We start from the raw sequence: 25,583 nt of genomic DNA on the forward strand, positions 1-25,583 counted from the left end.
TCATGAATCTCCCTAGATGAACTATTGGATAAAAGCATTTCTGAATCCAAATTAACATTTGTTTCAATTAAAATATATGGATCTTTTAAATCGCCTGAAAGTATTTCCTTCAGGCATGCAGATATTTACTGTAGGATGCTGAGATATATAGATACTGAAGATGTTATTTATGCATCAGATCTGACTGATGTAATCAACACCAATATATGTTGATTTATACACCTTCCTTTAGCAAATTAGAATTTTAACAAAGTTTTAGCGATTACTGTATCATCTAACGTAATAAAAAAAACCACACAAATCAGCAGATACTAGTACTTAATCCCTGAGATGATATACTTAAAGCTTTTTTTTCTGAGCAACACATTTTAAAATACAAAGAAGCACCCTTTCTTTGAGAGTATTTAATCATTTTTGTGTTATTTATTCACTTGCAGCGGATATTTACAGAATAGAAAAAAAAAATCACTGGAGGTATATTTTTCAGAAAACTATTTGAAAGGAAGTTTGTAGAAGGAATCAACCTTCAGGGGCCAACATATTAAAGCACTTACAGGAAGGGAAAAATCCCATTTCTGTGTCTGACTGCAGCAATATGCAAAATAAGGCCTTTCCTGCAACCTTTTGATTTGCTAGTATGAAGTCAAAGGCAGCAAGAACAGATTCTGACTTAAAAGGTTCTGGGGGGGAAAAAGAGGCACCTCCCAAGGCCACCTTTCCTTTTTAATACAAATGCTTGTTGACCAAAGTAATCTATATAGGTTTGCATTATACCAGCTATAAAATATACCTTAGTGTCATGCCATTGTTTAGCCAATCAGAGAAGCCATTTGCTGGATCATATATTACCAAAGAATAGAGATTTAAGGGATAATGGTTATAGTGGCAGAGCGTACAAAGCAATAAACAACTTTCGAGGTTGGTTAAATGCCAAGTGAAGCTGAGGCTTTAGTGCCATAAACATTATTTCTATTATAAGACAAGATAAGAGGATATAATAAAGCCCAAAGAGGGGCAAGATATTTTGCAGTCTGATTCGGGTTCTGAACTTTCGATTTCTTGGTTGTTCTACAGATGACACACTTAGGACTGGTGGCTTAAGGAGGAATAAATTGTCCAAGGGATAGGTTTAAAAAGCAGACAATTGTTTGAGGAAATGGTCGACATAAAAGTAGTCATGCGATCAGCATCTAAATGGTGATTTGTGGTAAGTGTTAAAAAGTGAACTATTCCAAGTTCCCCCCTCCCCTTTGATGGCTGTATAATGTCTCTGCCTTGCAACTAGTATTGTGGTACCACTCCATAAAAAAAGTATCTCTATCTGGTAGCTGCACAGAGTAAAGCAGACAAATTACTTTAAGTACTTTACAATGCTATCTACAATGTCCTATGCTTGGATTTTAAGGAAGTGGGTAACAAAAAAAGGAATGCATAATATTAACTGTTTAATTTGAGACAGCAAGGTAAAGAACAAATTGCATCCTTTAATTAAGATCTTTAGCGCAGAAACACAGGCTGGCTTATGTTTTAAAGGGCTGCATATACTCAGCATCACTGCCAAAGCTGATGCAGAATTCTGAAGTTCTGCCTGCATTGCTTCCATTCAAAGGAAAGGACCACAGTACAAATAGGGGTTGAGTTTCTCTAGTTTGGATTTGCACTGTTGGCATAGATGCTGTATATTTTCCCTCCAATGTGAGCAGGCATAAAATACCATCTTGCAAAGGCTCCCAAGCATGCTAGAAATTGTGTATTTCATGATGGTTGTTCAAGCAGTCACTGATGCTTCTTGAACAAAAATCAGAATTAACTTTCTTTAGCCAGAGTAGGCCATATCCTATCTCTAATAATACCTGTTATTAGAGGTAGTATTTGGTTATGTATATAACCAAATATTCCTGGTCTAATGAGAAGGTTCCATCAGTGTATGTTTTGGTCAACACCTTTCTTTGTTTTAAGGACACTCCTAAAGTTTATAACAAACATTCAGCTCTACAGAAAGTGTGTTTTATTATGCAGAGAATTTTAAATAAGTTTTAGAAAATTATGTTAAATCATCACTAGGGCGGTCCAGCATGTTTGCCAAATAGACTATTTGGATCCATTTAACTTGACACTTTCAGTCAAAACACAGGACTGTTTTTTTGTAAGATTTTTCTTCCTGCTAGAAATTGTATGATGCTATATTTGCTGCTATAATAGATGACTTTTGTTGTCTAAACACATGTAAATTACAATCTGCTTTACAAGCTACAGAAACAAAGGTGAACAACACCATTAGTCTTTTATGGTTGGAGTGTTCAGGTCAAAACCTGGATTTTACCCACTGAACTGAACTGCTATGTTAGATTCAATATATAAAAGTAGTTTATACAAAGAAATCCAACTGTCCAGAAAACTGTCTGGACCGTGAGGTAGTCCTCGACTTACCATCACAGTTGGGACCAGAATTTCCATTACTAAGCAAAGCCATTATTACGTGAATCATACCTGATTTTATGACTTTTTTTTTTTTGCTACTGTTGCTAAGTAAATCACTGCAGCTATAAAGTGAATCATGTGGCTATTAAGTGAATCTGGCTTCCCCCATTGATCTTGCCTGTTGGAAGCCGGCTAGGAAGAGACACTGAAGCTGTTGTAAATACAAGCTGGTGGCCAAACACCTGAATTTTGATCATATGGCTATGATGTTTGTAAGTGCAAGGACCAGTTATGAGTCAAGGACTACACCTGTATTGATAACTCTCATTTCTTGTAATAACTAAGCAAACTATTTATTTATATCCCACCTTTATTATTTTAATAGACAAGTCAAAGTCATGAACATATCTAATACTCCTTCCTCTTACTATTTCCCCCACAACAATCCTGTGAGGTGGGTTGGGCTGAGAGAGAGAGAATGACCAGTCCCAAATCACCGAACTGGCTTTAATGCCTAAAGTGGGACTAGAACTCATGGTCTCCTGGTTTCTAGCCTGGTGTCCTAATCATTAGATCAAACTGGTTCTTGTGTTAATTTATGCTGAAGTTGTCAATATGCAGGTTAGAAGCTCTGGAGAACTTATAAGAACTAGGGTAGACATGAATGGATAAGCAATTTTCCTGAAACAAAAATCCTTCCTCCTCATCTGTACTTCATAATGCTATCCTGGAAGTTAAAATTACAGTGGCAACAGCTTTAAATCAAACTATAAGGAATTTTTTTTTCCAGCCGTCCGTTCACAATACTGTAACTTCTAAAGGTGGTTGGTATATGGAGTCACTTTCTTTAGAAACCTTGATGGTACAGCTGGTATATCAATCTGAGTAACTAAAACAGAAGGCATACTATTTCAGGCAGGAACAGCAGCCAATGGACTTCTGGATTCATTCCAACATAATTCTACTATCTTTAGGGTGAAAGTTTTAGATCCTGACAAATCTCAGAGAGAAAATGGGCTTTGCCTCAATAGATACTTTTTCCACATTCAAGGCAACTTTTTAAAAAGATAGCTAATTTTATATTAGTATGGTTTACTGACACGTTCTACTGGTTCGTAAGAATTAAAGCATCTAAAACTACTCAGTCACAAAGTTCACCGGCCAATCACAATCTAAACCTTCTCCATTGGCCTGTTGTAAGATGTACTAAAATCATGTAAACTGGACTCTCTAAAAGGTTTGAATTTTTTCCCTTAATGTAGAAAAGCAAGCAGGTGTAGTATACCAGTATTAGAATTCAAGTGGAAACAGTATATAGTAGAATATTGTATGTACACATTTTCCACCAGAACTACTTCACAGATGGCAATTTTTTCCAACTTATCCAAGAGTACAAAGACTTTACATTCTAGCTTTCCTCAACACGGCACCCTCCAGGTTATTGACTTTAATTCCCAGAATTTCCTAGTTAGCAAGCAAGATCATTTTGGGAAATTAAAGTATATGAAGATGTGTACTGAGAAGTATCAATTAAGACTGGGGAATGTTATTTGACTAAACAATTCTAGTGGATTGACACCTAGTGATTTCAGAGCTAATGAAGTTCATATTGCACAGCTCATCTACTATATGTGCATGCATCTCCCTGACATTGCTCCCAAACAATCACTTTCAGACTGAATTACAGGTAGTCCTTGAATTATGATTGTTCATTCAGCGACTGTCTGAAATGACAGTAGGTTATAGCTGTTACAGTATCCCTGTGGTCCACATGATCAAAATTTAGGCGCTTTAGGACAGCATGCCTGCCCTTATAACTGCAGATGTGCTGCAACTCCTCCACCTATAGCTACCCCTCCCGGTTCTCAACTATCCACCTGCCCACCGGCACGTACAAAATTGACATGGCCCTGGAGGACTTGCTCAGCTCCCTGGCTACTTCTCTCCATCCCCCCACATCTGGGAGAGTTGGGCCTTCTCTCTACCCCACATGCCCAGTAGGCCTGGGCTCTCTCCCTACCCCTTTCCTTTGCCTTTTTCTGAAGTTGCTGAAAAACATTTTCTCGCCTTCAGAATTACTATTTTCACTACCCTTTTGGCTGTTAAATAGCCTTTTTAGCCTTCAGAATAATCACCTTAAGCATGCTCCAGTTACCATCAGCTAGGAATCAACATTGAGTGGGTCCCAGGAGACATACCTTCTCTGCTGTAATGCCAGCCTTATGGAATATCCTCCCCCCCCCAAATTAAATTGGCCACATCCCTTTTGATATTCTAAAAGACCTTCAAGATGTCACTAGGGGCTCCCACAGAACTGGAGAGTTGTCTAGACGGCTCCATTGTTGAGAGGGTGATTTGTTTTATTATTTTGAGGTTTTAGGATATTTATTAGTATGGTTTTCATATTTGTATTTGCGTTTTTATACTTTTGGTTTTATCTATTGTTATATGCTGCCCAGAATTGCCTTTGGTGATATGGACAGCTATATAAATTTGATAAATATGTACATGACAGCCTTTTCTAAAATAATATCTTAACTTAGTGAAAATATTTCATGCTGATTTTCCATACAGTTTTGTATTAGCAAGTGGAAAAGAATAGGATATGAATAGCAATTGGGAAGATACAATGATTTTTTAAAAGATAATATCCACTGGATTTTTCTAATTTATAATGTGATTAGCAAACCGGTATCACTGCGCTCCTAGTTATCATTGGCCGTTTTGATGGGGCTGCATTCTGATTTTGGCAGGAACGTGGGGGTAAAAACTTCAGACTTTTAGATAAACATTTTTTCTATTTTTTTTCTTTGCTAGTAATTGTCCACTTGTCTGAATACGCAGCTGTTGTTGTCCTGTAATTTCCTTCTCCTGAAAGAAAGTTATTCCATAGAATCAGTTTTATAACTTTTTTCATATTGTAATAGAAGAAACGGCATAAATGTAATTGAAGAAGAACCTATTGATTGAGCCACAGAAAGTCTCAACTCTCCAAACTCCCTTTTATGAGAAATATTCTTGTTGAGCAACTACTTGGAAACCAGGTGGAAGAAGAAATCTGGAGAGGAATGGAAAGAAGTGCCATCTGTCCTCTTAGAAAATAGATTAATGACATTCAGTGGATTTTTTAAAAGAAAGAAGCAACACATTCAGCTGTGTCACACCAAGCTTATTGCTGGGAAGTGATCGTGTACAGAATCCAAAAATAACAGTCATTGAAGACCTAGCAACGAAAAAACATGTTTATAGGTCCATTAAAAGTCCAATAGCTTGAATTACATGGTAGAATAGAAAGCAGTTTCACCTAATCCAATTTTAGTCTATCACCTCCCTAACTGTAATAACACTTTTCAGAAAACAATATAATGGAAGGAATTGGGAATGCCATTGATATATACAAATACTCTTGTGTAACATTCCAGAGGCACTGAAATACCAAATGACTTATTTTAACATCAGCTTTCAAGACCAAAGAGTAAAAACTCGCCAGCCTTCTTTTCAATTTCCATTTCAACTTTATTTTACTTGCTATTACATTTTGTATGTTTTATGTCTGGTTTATCTATAATACTATGCACTAACATACCAGGCCACACATATTATAAACAGAGGTAAAATAGATTATGTATTTATCTGTTTGTTTGTTTTTAAATAAAAAAAGCTTATTCATTTGATTAACTTCAATTTTTAGACAATCCACTTTTGTTTAGATATTTGTGTGAATCCTTTAATGTTCTAAGTTACGATATACTTGCTTTTAAAAAAACAACAACAATCAAACACCAAATTGTTTAAAGCAGTTATCAGGCTAGATCCTGAGTCTAAATGGCAAATTGCTAAATATTCAGACAAGTTTGCATTTTTCTTAAACACCATATAAATCATAAAAAGCCTTTAGCAATCAGCAATGAAACACATATAATGATGCAAATCAATAGAACCAAAATGTTATTTTACTAAAATGCTGTACTTAGAAGCAATACTCAAGAACCCTCAATAACTAACTATTTTAAAAAGTATGAAAACTATTAAAAATAAAATCTACAAAAAGACAGTAGATATTGGGACTTCTAGCAAGGATACTCAGGCCCTTCTTTTCCCCTCCAAAGCTACATATAAAAAAGGAGTGAAGGGGAAGAAGGGAGAAAAAAAGGCTTCTGAAGGTTCATTAACGCTACAAACCAATGGGTTGCCTATCATGAATTCTATGGTTACTAGCAACCATATGTAATATTTACCATAGATAAAAGAGATTGAATTGTGATTGGAATCAAAAGACAACTGAAACCTGATTGAAAGCTTTCACTTTAAAAAAGAACAGCGTCTGCTTAATTGTATGTTAGGAGTGCACATGCATTTGTTTTCAAGTGATCCATGCCTGAACTGAAAAGGCATGTTCCAAATGCTTTGATCTGTATGCAAAACAAAATAGGGTTGTTTTGTCTGGATATGGGGTGAAACACAGTTCTGAGCAGAAGTGAAGAAAAACACATTGAGACTCTTCCTGTGATATCTTATGGATATTTGACTCTAATCCAAGTTTCTTTTTCCAAAGAACTCTTATCTATCTATCTATCTATCTATCTATCTATCTATCTATCTATCTATCTATCTATCTATCTATCTATCTATCTATCTATCTATCTATCTATTCAAAAACAAAAAACACAGATCATCAAGACTAAAAAATTATTTAAAATTTAACTTTCGCAAGCGTCTGCTGGCATCGTCAGAGTTTAAGCCAGGATTGAGGAACACATTCTTATAGTTTCTGCAAAGCCAATCGTTTGGTTAACGAGTGTGTTACAGGTCTATTCAGCTCCCGCCCTCCTGTAATCAATTGCCCCATTCTTATTTCCATCAGGCTCGTTGACAGCTATATATGCCTGACTGTCTATCTGTCTATCTATCTATTTATATCCCGCTTTTATTATGTTTACAAATAACTCAAAGTAGTGAACATATTCAACACACCTTCTCCTTCCTATTTTCCCCACAACAACCCTCTCAGGTGAGTTGGATTGAGAGAGAGTGACTAGCCCAAAGTCATCCAGCTGGCTTCCATGGCTATTTTCAGAAATTTATACTTGTTTTATGAGTCATGACTTGTTTCAACAATGCTTATCATTATATTTCCCCCTGGTCTATTTCTGGTTTTTGTGCTTAACCTGTTTCTTGTGATACTAACAAAGGAAATGGAGAACATGAACAAGAAATCGACTGCTTAAACAGCCATGTTTACATTGCTCATCTGCAAAACTCAGTTTTGTTCAATAAATATAAATAAAATGAATCTCAACTTAGCATTATGAACAAATATAGCCATATAGAACTAGGTATTTTTTTTTGGTTCGGGATTTCCCAAACTACAAAAATAAAATAAAACAAAATTATAGCATCAAGATGACAGTGTAGGGCAGAATCAGTTCCTCTCCTTGTACAGTCGAATTTTATAAAAGAGCACATTGATGAATCAAATGAAATTACTACATATCTGAGCCCTCACCATACCACAATTTTGAAAAGTAGTAAGTTAATTTCCAAATAAAGGAAATAAAAAGGATAAATTGCTACAGAATGGCTTTCCTTCTGCTTTTATTTAAGAAATAATATGGAAAAATTCAAGGGATCTTCAGTACAGATGAATTTGTCACTGGACTGTTGCTCTGAAATACTTCCATTATATTTGAAAATCATAATATTTCAAAGGGCAGAACACATCTGCAAATGCTAAGGGACACATGGTAGTCATATGTTAGTGGTCATTATCTTCCTGTCATTTCAATAATTTTATGTCCTTGACATACACAGACTCATACAAACTTATAGCTATTCATCTCCAATACATGATAAATTCATGATACATGAAAGGATATACTAAAAATACATCTGCTAGATACCACAACCTAATTGTTAACAGAATCTTACAGGAGAGCATCATGACTCTAAGTATCAAGGCAAACTTAGCATATTATTGATACATATATTTTTAAAGAAGGGAAAGGACACATAGGGCCTTTAGATTAGTTCAAAAGCCATCTCTCAGTTCAGACATGATAAGAGATACTATCGCTTTCCCTGAAGTCTGCTCTTGGGAGGGAGGGAGAAAGTGTCCAAAAGAAATACACCACTTTCTTCAATATTGCTTAAATGCAATCTCCACAATTTCAATTACCCCTGAGGAAATGCAGCCCTTAATAAATTAAAAAGATTGCCCATCTCTTCCTTAAAGACTTCTTATTAACATGATTATGGAATTAGCATCTCTAGGGACCTATATCTACATATGTTTATGTCATACTAGGTTTATTATCCTTCGGGGTGGTAGAAGAGTCTTGACTATAATAACTGCAATACAGACTCATTGTATAGTCCTACGGAGGCCTTTAAACAGGGTCTGGGCAACTATCTATTTGGTTTGCCATAACTGTGAATTAATGTATCAAGTAAGGGATTAGACTAGGTCTCTTCCAATGTTCTAGATAATGTCATACAATGTGCTACTAAAAAAAATATTATGCCTTCAGCATTTTACATGAGCCAGGTCTACTAGTTTATGGAATAACATTGGTTTTAGTGCCACATTTTTTGTCTCTAGTGATCAACACTGGGTACTAGTTACTTCCATAACTGAGTCAGGAAAGAAAAGGGGCGTTGACTTACCTGAACGCCTTTTCTCAGCACGGAGATGGATAATCCACGCAGTGGGTTGAGACTGTATTCCTGGCCAATCAGATCAGTCAGCCAAAGTTGCCACGCCCCGTCTTGGACCATGATCCTTAGTCTTGACTCGAGCGCAGCCATTGACTGACAGTAAGACGTTTTGGCTCCACTAAATATACCCTATTATTCTAGTCTATAAGGGTGGGTGTGGATTATCCATCTCCGTGCTGAGAAAAGGCGTTCAGGTAAGTCAACGCCCCTTCTCCAGCACTGGAGATGGATAATCCACGCAGTGGGACATACCAAAGCCTATTGTCCCTTGGGTTGGGGAATAGACTGGTCCCGTGTGCAACTTTGGTCTAGCACCTGCTGGAGAACCCTCCTACCGAAGGAGGCCTCTGCAGAGGAGTACCTGTCGATTTTGTAATGACGAATGAATGGAGAGGGCGAGGCCCAAGTGGCTGCCCTGCATACCTCTTCAATAGAAGCCTGCATGGCCCATGCTGCTGAGGTGGCAGCACTCCTTGTGGAATGGGCCGTGATATGCTTGGGGACTTGCAAGGACTCCGCCTGGTATGCCCCAGTGATGCATGCCCTAATCCACCTACCGATGGTAGAGGACGAGACCTTCCGGCCCCTAGTAGCGGGGTGGAAGGATATGAAAAGCGCTTCCGAGCGTCGGAATTCCGCTGTGCGTGAAATGTAATGTCTTAGTGCCCTGCGTACGTCCAAGGTGTGCCATTGTTGCTCCAGGGGATGAGCTGGGTTTGGACAGAAGTCTGGTAGGACTATTTCCTGTGATCTGTGAAAAAGGGAGTTGACCTTTGGAATGAATGAAGGGTCTATTCTTAGGACTACCTTGTCCCTGTGAAAATGGCACAGGTCCTTCCTCATTGAGAGAGAAGCTAACTCGGATATCCGCCGAGCTGACGTGATGGCTACCAAGAATGCTACCTTATGGGTCAGATAGCGAATGTCACATGTTTTGAGTGGTTCGAAGGGCGCTCTGGTAAGAGCTTGTAGTACTCGTGGTAGTTCCCACGATGGATACCTGTGCACGGTTGGCGGTCTGATGTTTGCAGCCCCCTTGAGGAAGGATCGTATTAAGGGATGCTTGCCCAAGGATTCACCGGGGCTGGCAGAAAGTATAGTTGAGAGGGCGGCGATTTGCCTGCGCAGTGTGTTTGGCGAGAGGTCCCTCTCTAGGCCATCTAGTAAAAATTCTAGGATCTTGGGAATTGTGATCCCTTCGAGTAACAATTCCTGTTTAGAGCACCATGATTGGAAGCTTCTCCACGTGGCCTCGTAGATACGGTTCGTGGAGGGGCGCCTTGATGCCTGTATGACCCTAATTACACCCTGTGAGCAAGCCCCCTTGGCTAAAATTGACCGTTCAAGAGCCAGACGGCTAGTTGTAGCCATTGTGGCTCTGGGTGGGAGATCTCCCCCTGCTTGAGGGAGATCCTCTCCGGAGGAATCCGCCATGGATTCTGCGAACCAAGGTCTCCTTGGCCAATAAGGGGCCACAAGGATTACCTCGGCCCTTTCCCGCAGAATCTTGCGTACTACCGCCGGAAGGAGAGGTAAGGGTGGAAACGCGTACAGAAGCCCCCTTAGCCATGGGCTCCGTAACGCGTCCGTCTGCTCTGCTCCCTTGGATGGGAATCGGGAGAAGAAGCGAGTTAGGTGGGCATTGGAAGGAGAGGCAAAAAGGTCCACCTGGGGAAGCCCGAAGCGGTGACAGACCTCCCTGAAGATCCTCGGGTGTAGTTGCCACTCCGAGTGATCTATTGTTGATCTGCTCAACAGATCTGCTTGGATGTTTGCCTCCCCCGATATGTGGTCGGCCTTTATGGAGGCCAGATTTTGTTCCGCCCAGGCCCCCAGTAGGAGGGCCTCGGCCGAGAGCGAGCGAGAGTGTGTGCCCCCCTGACGGTTTATGTGGGCCTTGGCTGTCACGTTGTCCGTCAGGACCAGTACGTGCCTGCCTTTTATGCTGCTGTGAAAATGCCTTAACGCTAGGTGAATAGCCCGCAGCTCGAGCCAGTTTATGTTGTGTCGGAGATCCACCGCTGACCAGCGGCCCTGTGTCCACTTGGTCCCCAAGTGGCCTCCCCAGCCGAATAAGCTCGCATCTGTTGTGACTACTACTCTGTCTGGTTCCCTGAAGGGGGACCCCCTGAGGAGAGCTGGAGATAGCCACCACCTGAGGGAGTGTCGTACTCTCAGAGGTATGCCTACCCTCTTCCGGGATGCACTGATTTGTTGTCTCTGAAATGGGAGCATGAACCACTGCAGTTCTCTTGAGTGCAGCCTTGCCCAAGGAACTATTGCTATGGTCGATATCATCTTCCCTAGCAGCTGGGAGAGGCAGACCAGCGTCACTGACTGACCGCGGCTTACCTGTTTTACGGCTTTCTTTATGCTGCTGAGGCATTCCTGTGATAGGTACACCTTGCATTCCTTTGTGTCTATGACCGCTCCCAGATGGAGTATTCTCGTAGTTGGGGTTAGATGGCTCTTTGGAAAGTTCACCGAGAAGCCGTGGTCCTGCAGCATTTTTATCACTAACTTTAGGTCCGCCCGAGACTGCTGGGCGGACGATGACTGGATTAGAATATCGTCCAGGTAGCACTGGACTCTGACTGGTACGTTTCTTAGTTGTGCTGCCAGAACCGCCAGAATCTTGGTGAACACCCTGGGCGCTGATGACAGGCCGAATGGAAGTGCCCTGTATTGAAAATGGTGCCCCCTGTAGGCAAACCGTAGAAAGCGGCGGTGAGCCAGAGAGATAGGGATGTGCAAGTATGCCTCCGTGAGGTCGATCGATGCCAGAAAATCCCCTTTCCTTACGCTTCCAAGGATGGAGCGTAGTGTCTGCATTTTGAATTTGCGGTATTTTATGTAGAAATTTAGCCTTTTTAAATCCAGAACGGCTCTCCAACCCCCCGAGGGTTTTGGGACCACGAAGAGGATAGAATAAAACCCCTGGTCTCTCTGGTTCATAGGCACCGGCTCTACGGCCCGTATGTTTAGAAGGTGCTGAACGGCCTCGTTCATGAGCCTTCTCTTTGTTGGGTTTGTGGGACAGGGGCACGGGCGGAAGCGGTTCGGGGGCTTTGAGAGAAATTCTAGAGATAGACCATGACGTATGGTGTTCCTGACCCATACGTCCGTGGTGGTCTCTTCCCACTGGGGAGCAAACCCTGCTAGTCTGCCCCCTATGGGAAGGTCTGGGCGGGAGTCATCTGGTACGGCGGAAGGGGCGGTTGTTCCCCCGAAAGGGCCGTCTTCCCTGTGTTTGCCTATGTCTTGTGTTCTGACTGTCCCCCTGTCTTTCCCTATCCTGTCTAGCTTGGAAGGGTTGGGAATTTTGAAAGTAGTTGACCCTGGCTTCCGTACGAAAGGATTGTTTCCTTCCCCAGGAGCCGGGTCTCTTGTCCTGCCTTTTAAGCATGTGTTTAAGGACCTTGCGCTTGTCCTTGTTCTCTGTCAGGTATGGCGTTAGTGCCTCACCAAACAGCTTTGCCCCTTGGTACGGAGCCGAAGCCAATTTCCACTTGGATTTGGTATCCGCCTGCCAGTTCTTTAGCCAGAGGATGCGCCTGCTCGTGTTGTTTGCCGCCATTGCCTTGGCTGAAAACTTGGTCGCTAAAAGTGTTGCGTCCGACGCATATTCCGTGGCCGCTACCATTTTGCTGAGTTCCTGGTGAGTGCGTATATCTTCCATGGGAACCCGGCCCTGTAACTCACGGAGCCAACAAAGTGTGGCTCTGGTGAAAAAGGACGCGGAGGTAGACGCCCTGGTAGCCCAAGCTATTGCCTGGTGCGTTCTCCTGTAGTTGGACTCACTCTTTCGGTCCTCGGCTTTAAGAGCCTCAGCAAAATCTCCTGATATGGCCGTGTCCGATATCAGGGGACCTATGGGTTCGTCCACCACCGGCACCTCCAATGTTCCCTCTAGCTCCCTTGCTACGTTAAATAGCTTCCTCTCCGCATTGCTAGGAAGCGGTAGGGAGGTTGGCGCTGCCCACTGTTTCCTTATTGTGTTTAGGAACATGGTCGGGCATGGTATGCGGTGTTGAGTGGTTACCTTTTCGGCGAACGTCGGCTCAGCCTCCGTGTCAACTGTGACAGGCTCCGCTGGTGTCCCATGCCCCAGATGGGCTGTGGCCTCAGCCTTGCGCAGAATAGTAACAAAAAGAGAAGGGTTAAACAGGCCGCTGAAGGACGGCCCTTGAGGTGAGGTGTCCTCCTCCTCCTCAGACATTTGAATCCCTTGTGACGTACCTGGCTGGTCCAGGTAAGCTTCCTCAGAGACCGACGAGTCTGAGACGGAGGAGAGGTCCTGATGGTCCTCCGTTTCCTCCCGATGCCTCGTTCTAAGTCCTAGAGGCTTGGCTTTTGAAGTTTGAGCCCTGGCCTCAAATGCACGGTCCACTGCCTGTGCTATTAGGGTAGCTAGCAGATCCCCCGTCAATGCAGGAGGAGTGACCATTGCCTGCGACCCTGCAGGTGCTGTGGTTAGCATGGTCCTCGGGGTTTCCTGTAACCTCCGTGGGGAGGGGGATCGGGAGAGCGATGAGAATTCGCCTATCCCACCCTCTGTTTGGGACTGTGATGAGCTCCCTAATGACCAAATGGCCCGTGGGGATGAAGGGAGACCCAGCGGTAGATCAGGACCTATTCCCCCATTCTGCCTATTTTCAATTCTGGCCCTTTTCTGGGCTCTGTCGAACTCTTTTTCTAGGGCTTGGTGTCTTCTGATTGCCTGTTTGTCAGCCTTCTTTGATGACTTCCTTGCAGCCTTTCTAGGGGCTGCAGAGGATTCCGAATCCTCTGAAGCAGGTGCTCCAGAGGATGAAGGCGGGGCTCCAGTGGAGGGAATGATTGCTTCCTCCATTCTCCACTAACGCTGGGCCGCGATAGGGGGGACCCAGGTAGTAGGAGAGCTCCAACTTTGAGTAAGGACAGGCGCACTACTGGGGGCGTCTGGAACTCAGGAGCAGACTCTGCAAAATTGTCAGAGTTAGTCACTGTGCACGGATAAGAACAGGCACGCTAATGGGAATGCCTGGAACCCGGCTTGACTATGGTGGGTAAGGACAGGCACGCGACTGGGGATGCCTGGAACCCACCACTAAATCCAGAGGCGTACGGGCCACTAATGGGGGACCCGAAGTCTGGAAGGAGCCAAAGGCAACTAAACACAGTTAGTTATGAAAGGTTCTTATTTACTTTAGGTAGAAGACACCAAGTCCTGGAACCAGTAGCTATGTGTCTGATTTGAATGTCTCTGAATGAATAATAGATGCTTTAGTACCCCAGTACTGCTTGCCTATTAATTCACTCCAGCGGCTGAACCTAGCTTTCTCAGTGAGCTTTAACTCCCCTGTTTGGACAAAAAATATGGCCGCCGCTGCCAGGAGACTACTGCGCATGTGTTAACAAGGCTGCCTATGCCACGTGCGGTTGTAACAAAGAGCTGCGCGTGCTTCCAGCTGTGCAGACAATGGCGCCTCGTTTAAAAAATCCTGAGCAGCCTGGAGTGAAAAGACTGTTCCTTCGCACGCCAGCTGTTTCCCTTAATCAATCTCCCTCTCAGCATGCGTCCCCTTTGTCCTCCGCTTCCCTCGCTAACTGCTTGCCTTTCTGTCTTTTTTGTTTTGTTTGTTTTAAACGCGAGGGGTTGCCCGAGCCTCCCCGTTTGTTTAAGGCGGCTGCCGGCTGCTGGAAGGTGGCTGGGGTTTTTGGGTTAGGGAGGGGAGTTAGGGATTTCCCCCTTTTAAGTGGGGGTGGTTTCCCCTGTAGGAATCTGACTTCCTGAGTCTTACAATTTAGCAAGGAAATTTTTGAGTGATCAATTAAATTGAATTAAATTATCTCTAATTAACTGAAACTAAGCAATTTCAGCTACTAGAAAAAATCCCCCCTAATGGAAAGGAACTATACCTGCCCAGGAGCCAAAAGTTGTAGGTGTCTCTGTATGGCCAGATCAGTCAAGACTAAGGATCATGGTCCAAGACGGGGTGTGGCAACTTTGGCTGACTGATCTGATTGGCCAGGAATACAGTCTCAACCCACTGCGTGGATTATCCATCTCCAGTGCTGGAGAAACAACAACCATACGACCACCTAAGAATAAATCATCTTTAAAAGCAAGTCATTTAGCAACAGTTATCAACATTTATCCCATTTTTACTTTGTCCCTGAAGTCCCTGTTTTCTGGCCAATCTTCAGCTTCAGTCATTCATTTAACATTATAAATCATAACATACATATAATAAGGAATTAAAAAATCGGGAAAAATATTAAAACAGGAGTATGAGGTGAAAAGAAGCAAACTTCAGACGGCTAATTAAAATTATTCAGTTTAAATATCAACATCTGCAGTGGATCATATAGGATGGTTCAGAAAGACTGAAAATGGTAATAGTTCAACTAATCCAGCAATGATAAAATATAGTTAATCTGGATTACAAAATAACCGATCTAGGAAAATGCTGAAGTGTACTGTTCTAATACCACTGTTTATCACCAGACAATTTTAAGCAAGAATTTGTTTCAAATTTGGACAAACAGGCCATCAAGATCTCTTTAATTTTGTTGCAATTGTTTTAAACCTCTATAGAGGTCTTTACCTTGCTCTGACCACCTATGGAAAGTATCTCTTTGTATTCCACAAGGAACTTCAGAGCCTTACAAATATAGCATAACATCAGCTGTTCCACCATGCAAGCTATCCAGATTGATTGATGCTAATTCAGGATTAAGTCTCATTGATTTCAACAGATATGTGCAGATAAGAGTTTATAGAGTTGCTGGGTAGTTTCGTTTTCACAAGCATATATAATAATTGAATTATGTATCTCATTACAAAACCTAATACACTCACGTATAGGTTAAGCATTAATTAAGCCCTTCAGCTAAGCACTCATAGAGACAATTCCTTTGGACTTAGAAGCAGCCTTCGACTTACGGCTGTCTGTTTAACGACAGTTCAAAGTTATGACCTGTACTTGCATTACAACCATTGCACCACACCCGCGGTCACACAATCACAATTTGGCGCTTGGCAAATGGCTCACATTTATCACTGGTTGCAGCATCAGCAGCATCATGTGGTCATAATTTGAAACGTCTGCTGAGTTTTGGAAAAAATGGCCACAGGGGAAGCTGGATTCACTTAAGGACCATGATGATTTGCTTAACAGCCGCCACAAAAATTGTTGTAAAATCAGATCTGACTTGACCTATGACGAGAATGACTTATGATGGAAATTCCGGTCCAAATTGTGGTCATAAGTTGAGGATTACCTGTATTTTTTTATATGCAAGTAGTCCTCGGCTTACAACCGCAATGGAGCCCAACATCATTGTAGCTAAGTGAAACGTTTGTTAAGTGAATTTTGCCCCATTTTAAGACCTTTCTGGCCACAGTTGTTAAATGAATCACTACAGTTGTTAAGATAGTTGCATCGTTGTTAAGTGAATCTGGCTTCCTCATTGACTTTGCTTGTCAGAAGGGCGCAACAGGTAATCGCATCAATACAGAATACTGCAATGGTCATAAATGTGAATCAGTTGCCAAGCATCTGAATTTTGATCATGTGACCATGGGGATGCTGCTGTGGTCAGTAAATGAACTGGTGTAAGTCGAGGACAAACTGTACATACTGCAATCTGAATCTCAGTGTACTATGTGCACATCTGAAGCCATTTAATGGCGAAGATTATTACCACAGCTAGTACAAGCCTTCACTCATACCCTCTGAATGTAAACAAGGCTTATTTATTTGTGTCTCCATTTGAAAATAAATGTGTTCATCCAGGAGCAAATGTCAACTTATTTTCTTAAAACTATTGAAATACTATTTTAAATAGGCTAACGTTTAAATGATTTTGCTGAAGAGTATCCTTGTATAGATTATATGCCTGGAGGCTTTTATTTTTTATTCTCCTTTTATCCTTTTGGGCATGTTTTTAAATAATATAGAATATTATTGTAAAAAGAAAATGTAGTATCTTGCTATGGAACAATATGCGCTTTAAAAAATAAGCTTAAAGACATTCTAAACTTTCCCTGAGAAATAAATATATGTTTGAGGGGAAAACCCCAAGAAATGTTATTAAATCGTATTATGCTTTCAGATTATGTTATCTAGATATCAATTATAGGATTTCCTCCCTCTATATTCTGTGATTACTATTAGATGTGAGATACAAGAAGAGAGAAAAAGCAGCGAAACGCCAGGCATATCAGGCAAATTTCATTACTTCAGGGCTCTTGCACATGCTCATAACTAGGATTTACACACGGCAAATCTTCCAATCTGATTATCTCCAGCAATCACATAAGACGTTGGCTTTAAACTCTTTGCCTTGGTGATAAAACAGCCACTTTGATTCATAATAATATACTAACAGCAGAGAATACTGTAAACTTACCTGTCCACAGCCGGGGGCACTGCACACAAACGGCCTGTCGTCTCCCATATTTTTCCACAGTTGAGCTGCAAAGGGGAAAAAGGGGATGAAAGAAGGAGAAAAAAATAATTAAGTTAGCTGAAGATAAAATTTAAGTCGGAATATCAAAAGCGTAGTACTTTTTAGGAGTGCAGTTCATCAATATGAATGAAATGCTTGAACAGACCACATGGGGCGAAGAGGTGGGGACAAGGAAAGACAATGAGAATTCTGGGGGGGGGGGAATAGATAGATACTGAGCAGCAAGGTCTGCCTGGCTCCCAGTTTGGGCCAGAAGTACTTCTACAAAAATGTGCAACACAGGCAGTGGCACGTAAGCCACACACACACACTGCACTAATGCAACTGTTATTTAGAATCACTGAATCACAGAGTTGGAAGGGGCCAAGGAGGTCTGATTCCAATCCCCTGCTCAGTATTGTATAGGAATTCAAATTAAAATATTCTAGACAGATAGATGACTTGTCCAGTTTCCTGAATTCATCCAGTTAAGAGGCAACTCAGCATCTCTCTGAGAAATTGTCTCTCTCTTCCAGTTTTTACCATTGGGAAGTTTTTTCTTAACCCTTTAGCTAACACCAATAGTGAAGTAGCAGAAAAGCTCAGATCCTTGAAAACATCTGGACCACGGATACTATGTACATCCTGATATTTCAAGTAGTCTAGACTCCTTCCAGAGTGAGAACATGTTGTTTAGGAATCACGGAAAGATTCAGTATTTCAAGAAACAGACATATTGCAAAACTTAGCAAAATCTCAGTTCTGCTTTAGACTACACTCAGATCGCTTTTCAGGCCTTAATCTTCAATTCCTGCCACAGAATGAAGATAGCTGGATTACAAAATACCATGCATTATTTATTATCCTTCTGAAGGTAGGCAGCCTTGGTTTTTTGTGATCACCACAGCACAGATAAACACACATATTTATAAAGTGATTGTACAATACACAACACTCTATCTCCAAGTTATGGAGGGATAAATTCATTTCTTCTCGATGCGGAATCCGTATTTTTAATAGGAGAGAACTACAAATCTGTAATTATTAACAGGATTGTAGGAATGAAGCTCCATTTTCTCAAAGCAGTAATCTAACTCCCTGATGGTAAAACTGCAAGAGTGATGACAAAAATGATCTGTCATCTGACACTGTAAAAGAATTTAAAATATCTGTCCTGTTACCCTGCATGTGAAACTATTCTTAGTAACAAAAAGTGGAAACAAAAGAAGCCTCTACTCCGCAAATTTTAAAAATGACCGTTCCTCCATCCCGCCCAGCTTTTTAATAGTGAAACCACTACAGTATAAAGAAATTACTACTATTTCTTCAGAGAAATTGCTACTGCATACAGTTCTTGACTTACAGCCAGTTTTTAGTAACCGTTTGAAGTTACAATGGTACTGAAAAAAGTGACTTTCAATCAGACCTTGATTCCTACAGCCGCTCGATCAAAAACTCTGGTGTTGCCAATCGGCCTGTATTTATGATTGTTGCAGCATCCTTGGGTCATGTGATCACTATCTATGAGCTTCCCAAAGTCAATGGGGGAAATTGGATTAACTGCATGATTCATTTAGTAACTGCTGTGATATGCTTAACAGCTGTAGCAAAAAAAGATCATAAAATCAGACACAACTCACTTACCTAGTAACAGAAGTTCTGGTCTCAATTGTGGTTTTTAAGTCTAGGACTGCTCGTAGTTACAGAGACTCAGTTTGGTATAGACATCAAACTAGAAATTAGGAGAACTTGAGTTCTAGTCCTACCTTAAGCGCAAAGCCAGCTGGGTGACCTTGTGGAGTCACTTTCTCTCAGCCTTAGGAAGGAGACAGTGGCATACCACTTGAAACCACTTCTGAAAATTGCTTAACATTGGATTTGCTTAACAACCGCATGATTCATATAACAATTACAGTGATTCATTTAACAACTCATTCATTTAACAATTCATTTAACATTTAACAACCGTGGGAATAAAAACTAAACAAAGCTAAGCTAAGCTAGGCTAGGCTAGGCTAGGCTAGAATAACCTTTATTGTCATTTTTTTACTATGGGCACAACGGCACACATCAAAAATGAAATTTAGTTGCCCGCTCTCAAAGTGAAACACATACATGACACACACCTAAAAGTTGTAAAATGACAGCCGCTTTGCTTAGCAACAAAAATTCTCTTCCAAACTGTGGTCATAAGTTGAAGACTAGTTGTACTGTAACTGTTCATGAAGTTTCCATATATTTTCCTAAATTAAGAAGTTAGTTAGTTGGAAACTGTTGATTGCTGAATTGGAATCCTGTAAATACTGTTTCTAAACAACTTCCCCTGTTTCACAGGCTAGTTATCTTCAGCAAGTGCAATTTCAAATGCACCCAACTAATTTAAATGCACATTATTTTTTGTATCTGAGAGTATACAACTGCATCTGCCTGCAAACTATTTTTTTGTAATGTTCATGCTGACTGCATCAGGTGATAATGTTCTCAATTCTCCAAAACATAGGTCTGAGAAAAAGAAATCATGGTTGAAGCAATCTGTATCCTGTAATGATATTTCTTTTTAAGCAATCTGTGATATTCAGTGGAAATTGCAAAGTAGGATTAATTGCACATTTGAGGAAGGTTTTTTTTTTTCAACAAATTATTGATCAAACTACTTAAAATGATGAGAGTGGATCACAATGCATAACTAAAATTTTTACCACTGGCAAATAATCCGGAATTTGTCTTTACACATTTTAATACATGTGCTATATTTGTAACTTTAAAATACCTTCTTGTGAATTTAGAAGAATTATATTTCACTACTATTTTATATTATTTTAATACACTTTGATTATGTGCCATCAAATCAGTGCTGACCTTTAGTAATCACATAGACAGAGCTTCTCCAGGAAAAGTTAATATACTTACTGGTCATTTATTATAGATTTACTCTTTTGGCTTAGAGTAAGTACCACATGCACTGCATTTTTTATTCTGTCTGATTTCTGTTGGCTTACTGGAATGGACCAATAAATTGCAGCCTTAAAGAATGAGCTATAGTGACTGAAATTTTCCAAATCTCTAACAGACACAGAACACACATTTTGTTATTTAGCCTCAACATTAATTTCATACTAAAAAACTGAAATCCGCTATTTATTCCCTTGTATATTGGGAAAATAGTTTCAACTCCTAGTCCTTTTCAACATGGAACTCAAATACATTTCCTTTACACTGAATGGAACTCCAACTAATTTGCACCAAGAATTCTCAAAATATGAAATAGCATCTTCTAAAATAGCTTTCCATTATAGATGTGTTCTAACTATTTCTCCCAAATTTTCTAACAGGCACAATGGCTGTCACACTGAAAATGCTAGGCTAGAAATATATATATGGGAGCTGTAGAGTTTTTTTTTTCTGTCAAGTGCTTTGCTTAATCCAGGATTTAAAGTAGGGACAATATTTATTGGGATATTTATCCCATCCAATTTCTTGTTTTCTCACATGTTCAGTAAGTTGCCTGCATACATTAGTGAAAACAAAAAGCTATATTATTACTGTTATTTTAAATTGTTCAGCATTGCAACTTTCAATATAAAGGAGGAATTAATTAAAAGTTTCCAGATATGAAGTCATGCTAAAGTTGTTATTAAAATAAATAGCTAAAATTAAAACAGAAGGATTTGCAAAAAAAAAAAAAAAAAAAAACCCAAACCTCTTTTAAAAAAACTGTTTATACTTGGCTTCACTTGGTTTTTGAAGTCTTCAGAGTTCTTCACTACTTCCAGATCAAATAAAAGATCTTGGCAAGAGAGAAACAAGGATAGACTCCAACACTGACCAAGGGGAAAATAGCAAAGAGGCTGTTTTCCCTTCTATTGCCAGGATTGTGCCATTCCCATTACAAATTTGCCCATTGCCCACTTCCCACAGACTGCAATATGACCAAGGGCTATCAGATTGATCTGGTACAGACACCAATCTAAGAATGCAATAATCAGATTTTGGAAGTCAGAAAGCAAGACTTAATAAACCAGTTTTCAAGTGCTACAAGATTTTCTTACAGAGTTGGGCAGGGAAGGCCACATTCAAATAATTTTGCTTTGATAACCCACTCAGTTCATTATGGCAATTACATCTCATGTACAAAACAGATTTAAATCCATAGGAGCTGACCACAATTGAGCCCAAAATTTAGATTGCTAACTGAAACATTTGTTAAGTGAGTTTGCCCCGTTTTATGACTTTTCTTGCCACTGTTGTTAAGTGAATCATTGCAGTTGTTAAGTTAGTAACATAGCTATTAAATAAAACTAGCTTCCCCATTGACTTTGCTTGTCAGAAGGTTACAAAACGTGACCCCAGGACACTGCAACCATCATAAATGTGAACCAGTTGCCAAGCAAATGAATTTTGAACACGTGACCCTGGGGGATGCTGCAACAGTCGTAAGTGTGAAAAACAGTCATAAGTCACTTTTTTCAGTGCTGTTGTAACTTTGAATGGTCACTAAATGAACTGTTGTAAATCTGTATCAGGATTTGTATGATAAGAAGAGCCTCCAGGTCATGTTCTCACAATACCGCATTTCAAATTGCAACCTTTGAAATAGTAAGCTGAATAGTAGGATGGATACCATCCAGATGAATGAACACAAAGTGCACAGAATATCAGCCGTTATATCAGCCTATTATTTCAAAGGTCTCCTGAAAAAAAAAAAAAACCCCAGCTTTAACTGGCCTCCTAATATGCCAATAGGATTTCTGAGGATGGGAATTCTGCAAAGAGTCTCACCTCACAAAAAGCTCCATTTCCTTGCACAGCAGCAAAGATTCAGTTTGTCCATGTTTGTGCCGTAAGGTATCTGCAAAGGGCAGCAGCTGGTGCCATGCTATAAATATAGCTTCTAAATCCACACTCATCACAGTTACCATACAGCACAACAGCCAGACCTAAAGCAAAATATATTCCCTTCTGATAAAAATTCACACCTGTGCTGCATGATACAAAATACTCCTTATATTAAAAAAAAAACCCCTTACATTGTGATTTTTAAGTGCTTTTTATTTCAGGCTTTCTCCAAAAGATCCAAATTGCAAATATAGCCCCTACTTCCCAATCATTTTTTCTGAGAGATCAATCCCATGGAAGAGGAGAGGCTGACAGCTAGCCATTAACCTAGTTGTTACCCATTGGAGCTAAAAGGGAAGTAATATTCAAATCTGGATTTTCCCAACCAGAATCCAGCACTGTATTACTATACTGTAGCACAGTGTTTCCCAAACTTGATAATTTTAAGGCATGTGGACTTCAACTCCCAGAACTCCACAGCCAGAAATGCTTGAAGTCCACATGCCTTAAAATTGTCAAGTTTGGGAAACACTGCTGTAGCACACTGTTGTGAATGTTAGGAGAGGTCTACCTCACCAGTTTCACAAACAGGAAACTGTACATTATTTCATCATGGGGGAGTATTATATCTCTATACTGAGGAAGTACAAATGTAAAACTAAGGAGAAAAAAGTAAAACACTGTTAGCTTATTCGGAGGAGGTAAGACATATGTTAAGGTAGACTCCTGGAATATTTACAGAGATCACAAATTGCACCTTGACAGTAATGTACTACAATATATAATTGATTCAGGAAACTACATTGGACTATTAAAAGTTTTTAAAAAGCCACAAAATTATCACGAGGCTCAATAAAAACTGAAGGCAAAAATAAGGTGAATCTGGAATAGTAGTATATCTACTCTATCTTCAGTAATTGTATTTTATTTTTCATGCAATGGATTTTAGAATCTCCTTCCCTTCTACATTCCTTTTGCTCTCACACACTTTTATAACAACAGCAATACCATTTGTACAATGCAGGTATTGTGCTATGCTGCCCTTTCCTTTCATATGCTGCAATTTTAGTTGGGTTTTCTTATAACTGTTTGTGAGGCTGTTTTCAAGTGCATAAGCTTCTATTCAGGGAGTCAAAACCTCTAATGTTAATATGATTGTTAGAAGCAGGGGCTGAGAAAATCAAATACCTTTTGCTTCTTTATACAACAGTGTGCTTCTACATGGGTGTGCTAAAATGAGAAGACTTGTATCATGTGCACCAAAAGTATCGGACTTTTGCGCCAACACTGTATTTAAATATAAGCAGGAGAACTAACATATTTGGATTCCCACCAGCAGAGAGTAGTTTAAATGGCTCCATTGATAAAATCATTGCTTTTTTTGTCATGTAGTAATTTTCAATTCCAATGTGAAACAAAAAACAGTGTATTGAATGTACTATGCTGCTTTTTCAACACTAGTGATAGAGCAATAGACAATAGACTTGCTCTAGAGGCAAAGCTAGAAGATCCTGACCATGCTTCAGATGGAGGGCATAGTTCCATGTTACCCCTTTCAGGTAGTCCACATAAAAAGCACAGCTATGAATACCAATTCTATTATTAACAGAATCTTGCAGGACTGAAATTATTTATCCTCTTCTTTCCTTTTACACTCTGGAAATCTAGGAAGTTTCCCCTTCTTGAAACATTTCTCATGTGTCTTGCCTCTCCTTCTGTAGACTGACATTATTAGTAGTATTTATTAAAATTATTTACTGCTTATCTAGCCACAAGGCGACTCTGGGAGGCTTACAAAATTAAAACCAATAATGCAAATATATATACATATACATATATACACAAATACATACACACACATATATAATATATATAAATATATAAAATTATAAGTTATGGTAAAAAGATGGAAAGGAAGGGAACAAGGTTCCCTTTACATTACACTCCATTATCCCCAAGGTCATTTTCACATACCATTATACTCCACTCTTGCAGTTTCAGAATGGAAAACCACAAAGAAAGCCACAAAAACAGTGTGCTTAAGAAAGGTATGAGTATAGAAATATATGGAATTACAAATACTTGGCTGTTGAAACTGCAGTAGAAAAATGGCTTTCCTAGCAATTTTCCTTCAGCGGGGCCAGGATACTTTACAACAGAATATATCACAGCTGTTCCTGAGGACGGGAGGGTCTCTAGTCCTTGCTAATAAATATTTTTGGTAGCACATTTTCTAAGGAGGGCATGGAAGTGAAGTGCTTTTAGAAAGGAGGAAGAGAAGTTCATGTGGCAATATCACAGATATCTCCCAAGGAGACTTTATTTATTTATTTTGCCCGCAATAAATAAAGTACTCTTGGTGAATTACAAAATCATCCAATATGCTAAAGCATCAATGGCATAATATAGATGAGAAGAGCGGCACACAAATCTAATGAATAAATAAAATATGAATAAAAGTATATACAAAATAAATGGTAGAATAAAAAAATGAAACCCCAAAATAAGTAGATGGGGCGTTGTCTTACCTGAATGCCTTTTCTCGGCACGGAGATGTAGAATCCACCAATGGGTTAACTCTGCCGTCCTGCCCATTAGAACTGGTCAGCCAACATGTCACGCCCGTCCTGGGGTAACCACTCCCCATTCTTGATGAGAGGCGAAGCAGCTGACTACAATTTGACGTGATGGCTCCTGGTTCCCTAATATGACTTATGATTTTTAAGGGTGGGAGTGGATTCTACGTCTCTGTGCTGAGAAAAGGCGTTCAGGTAAGACAACGCCCCTTCTCCAGGACTGGAGATGTAGAATCCACCAATGGGATATACCAAAGCCTCACTGTCCCAATGGGTGGGAATCAGAAGAGGCCGAAGCTGTGTTTGTATAGATTACCTGTTGCAGGACCCTCCTTCCGAAGGAGGCGTCCGCGGAGGCAAACGGTCTATCTTGTAATGTCGGATGAAAGGGGAGGGCGAAGATCATGTTGCTGTCCTGCAAACCTCCTTGATAGAGGCCTCTGTGGCCCATGCTGCGGAGGTTGCAGCGCTGCGAGTGGAATGCGCTGTGATTTGTCCTGGTGTTGGTAGAGAAAGCAACTGATACGCTTCTGCAATGCAGAGCCTGATCCACCTGCCTATGGTTGAGGTGGACACCTTCCGTCCACTAGAGGTGTGGTG

The 25,583-nt window shown here is 40.4% G+C and overlaps 1 protein-coding gene across 3 annotated transcripts in view; it reads right to left on the bottom strand.

The window, feature by feature from the left end:
* LOC120309983 (cyclic AMP-dependent transcription factor ATF-7) overlaps window positions 1-25,583 on the bottom strand; it is a 136,305-nt gene that overhangs the window by 73,987 nt on the left and 36,735 nt on the right. For all 3 annotated transcript variants that reach the window (XR_005557234.1, XM_039347800.1, XM_039347799.1), the window contains exon 2: window positions 17,533-17,597. Coding sequence is in view for 2 of the 3 variants with exons in the window: in XM_039347800.1 (XP_039203734.1) it covers window positions 17,533-17,580 (48 nt within the window). In the remaining variant the exon portion in view is untranslated. The remainder of the gene's footprint in view (window positions 1-17,532; window positions 17,598-25,583) is intronic.

This window comes from Crotalus tigris, unplaced genomic scaffold (assembly GCF_016545835.1).
Source record: "Crotalus tigris isolate CLP2741 ecotype Arizona unplaced genomic scaffold, ASM1654583v1 scf7180000018101.4720394464:4744507, whole genome shotgun sequence".
Lineage (NCBI taxonomy): Eukaryota > Metazoa > Chordata > Lepidosauria > Squamata > Viperidae > Crotalus > Crotalus tigris.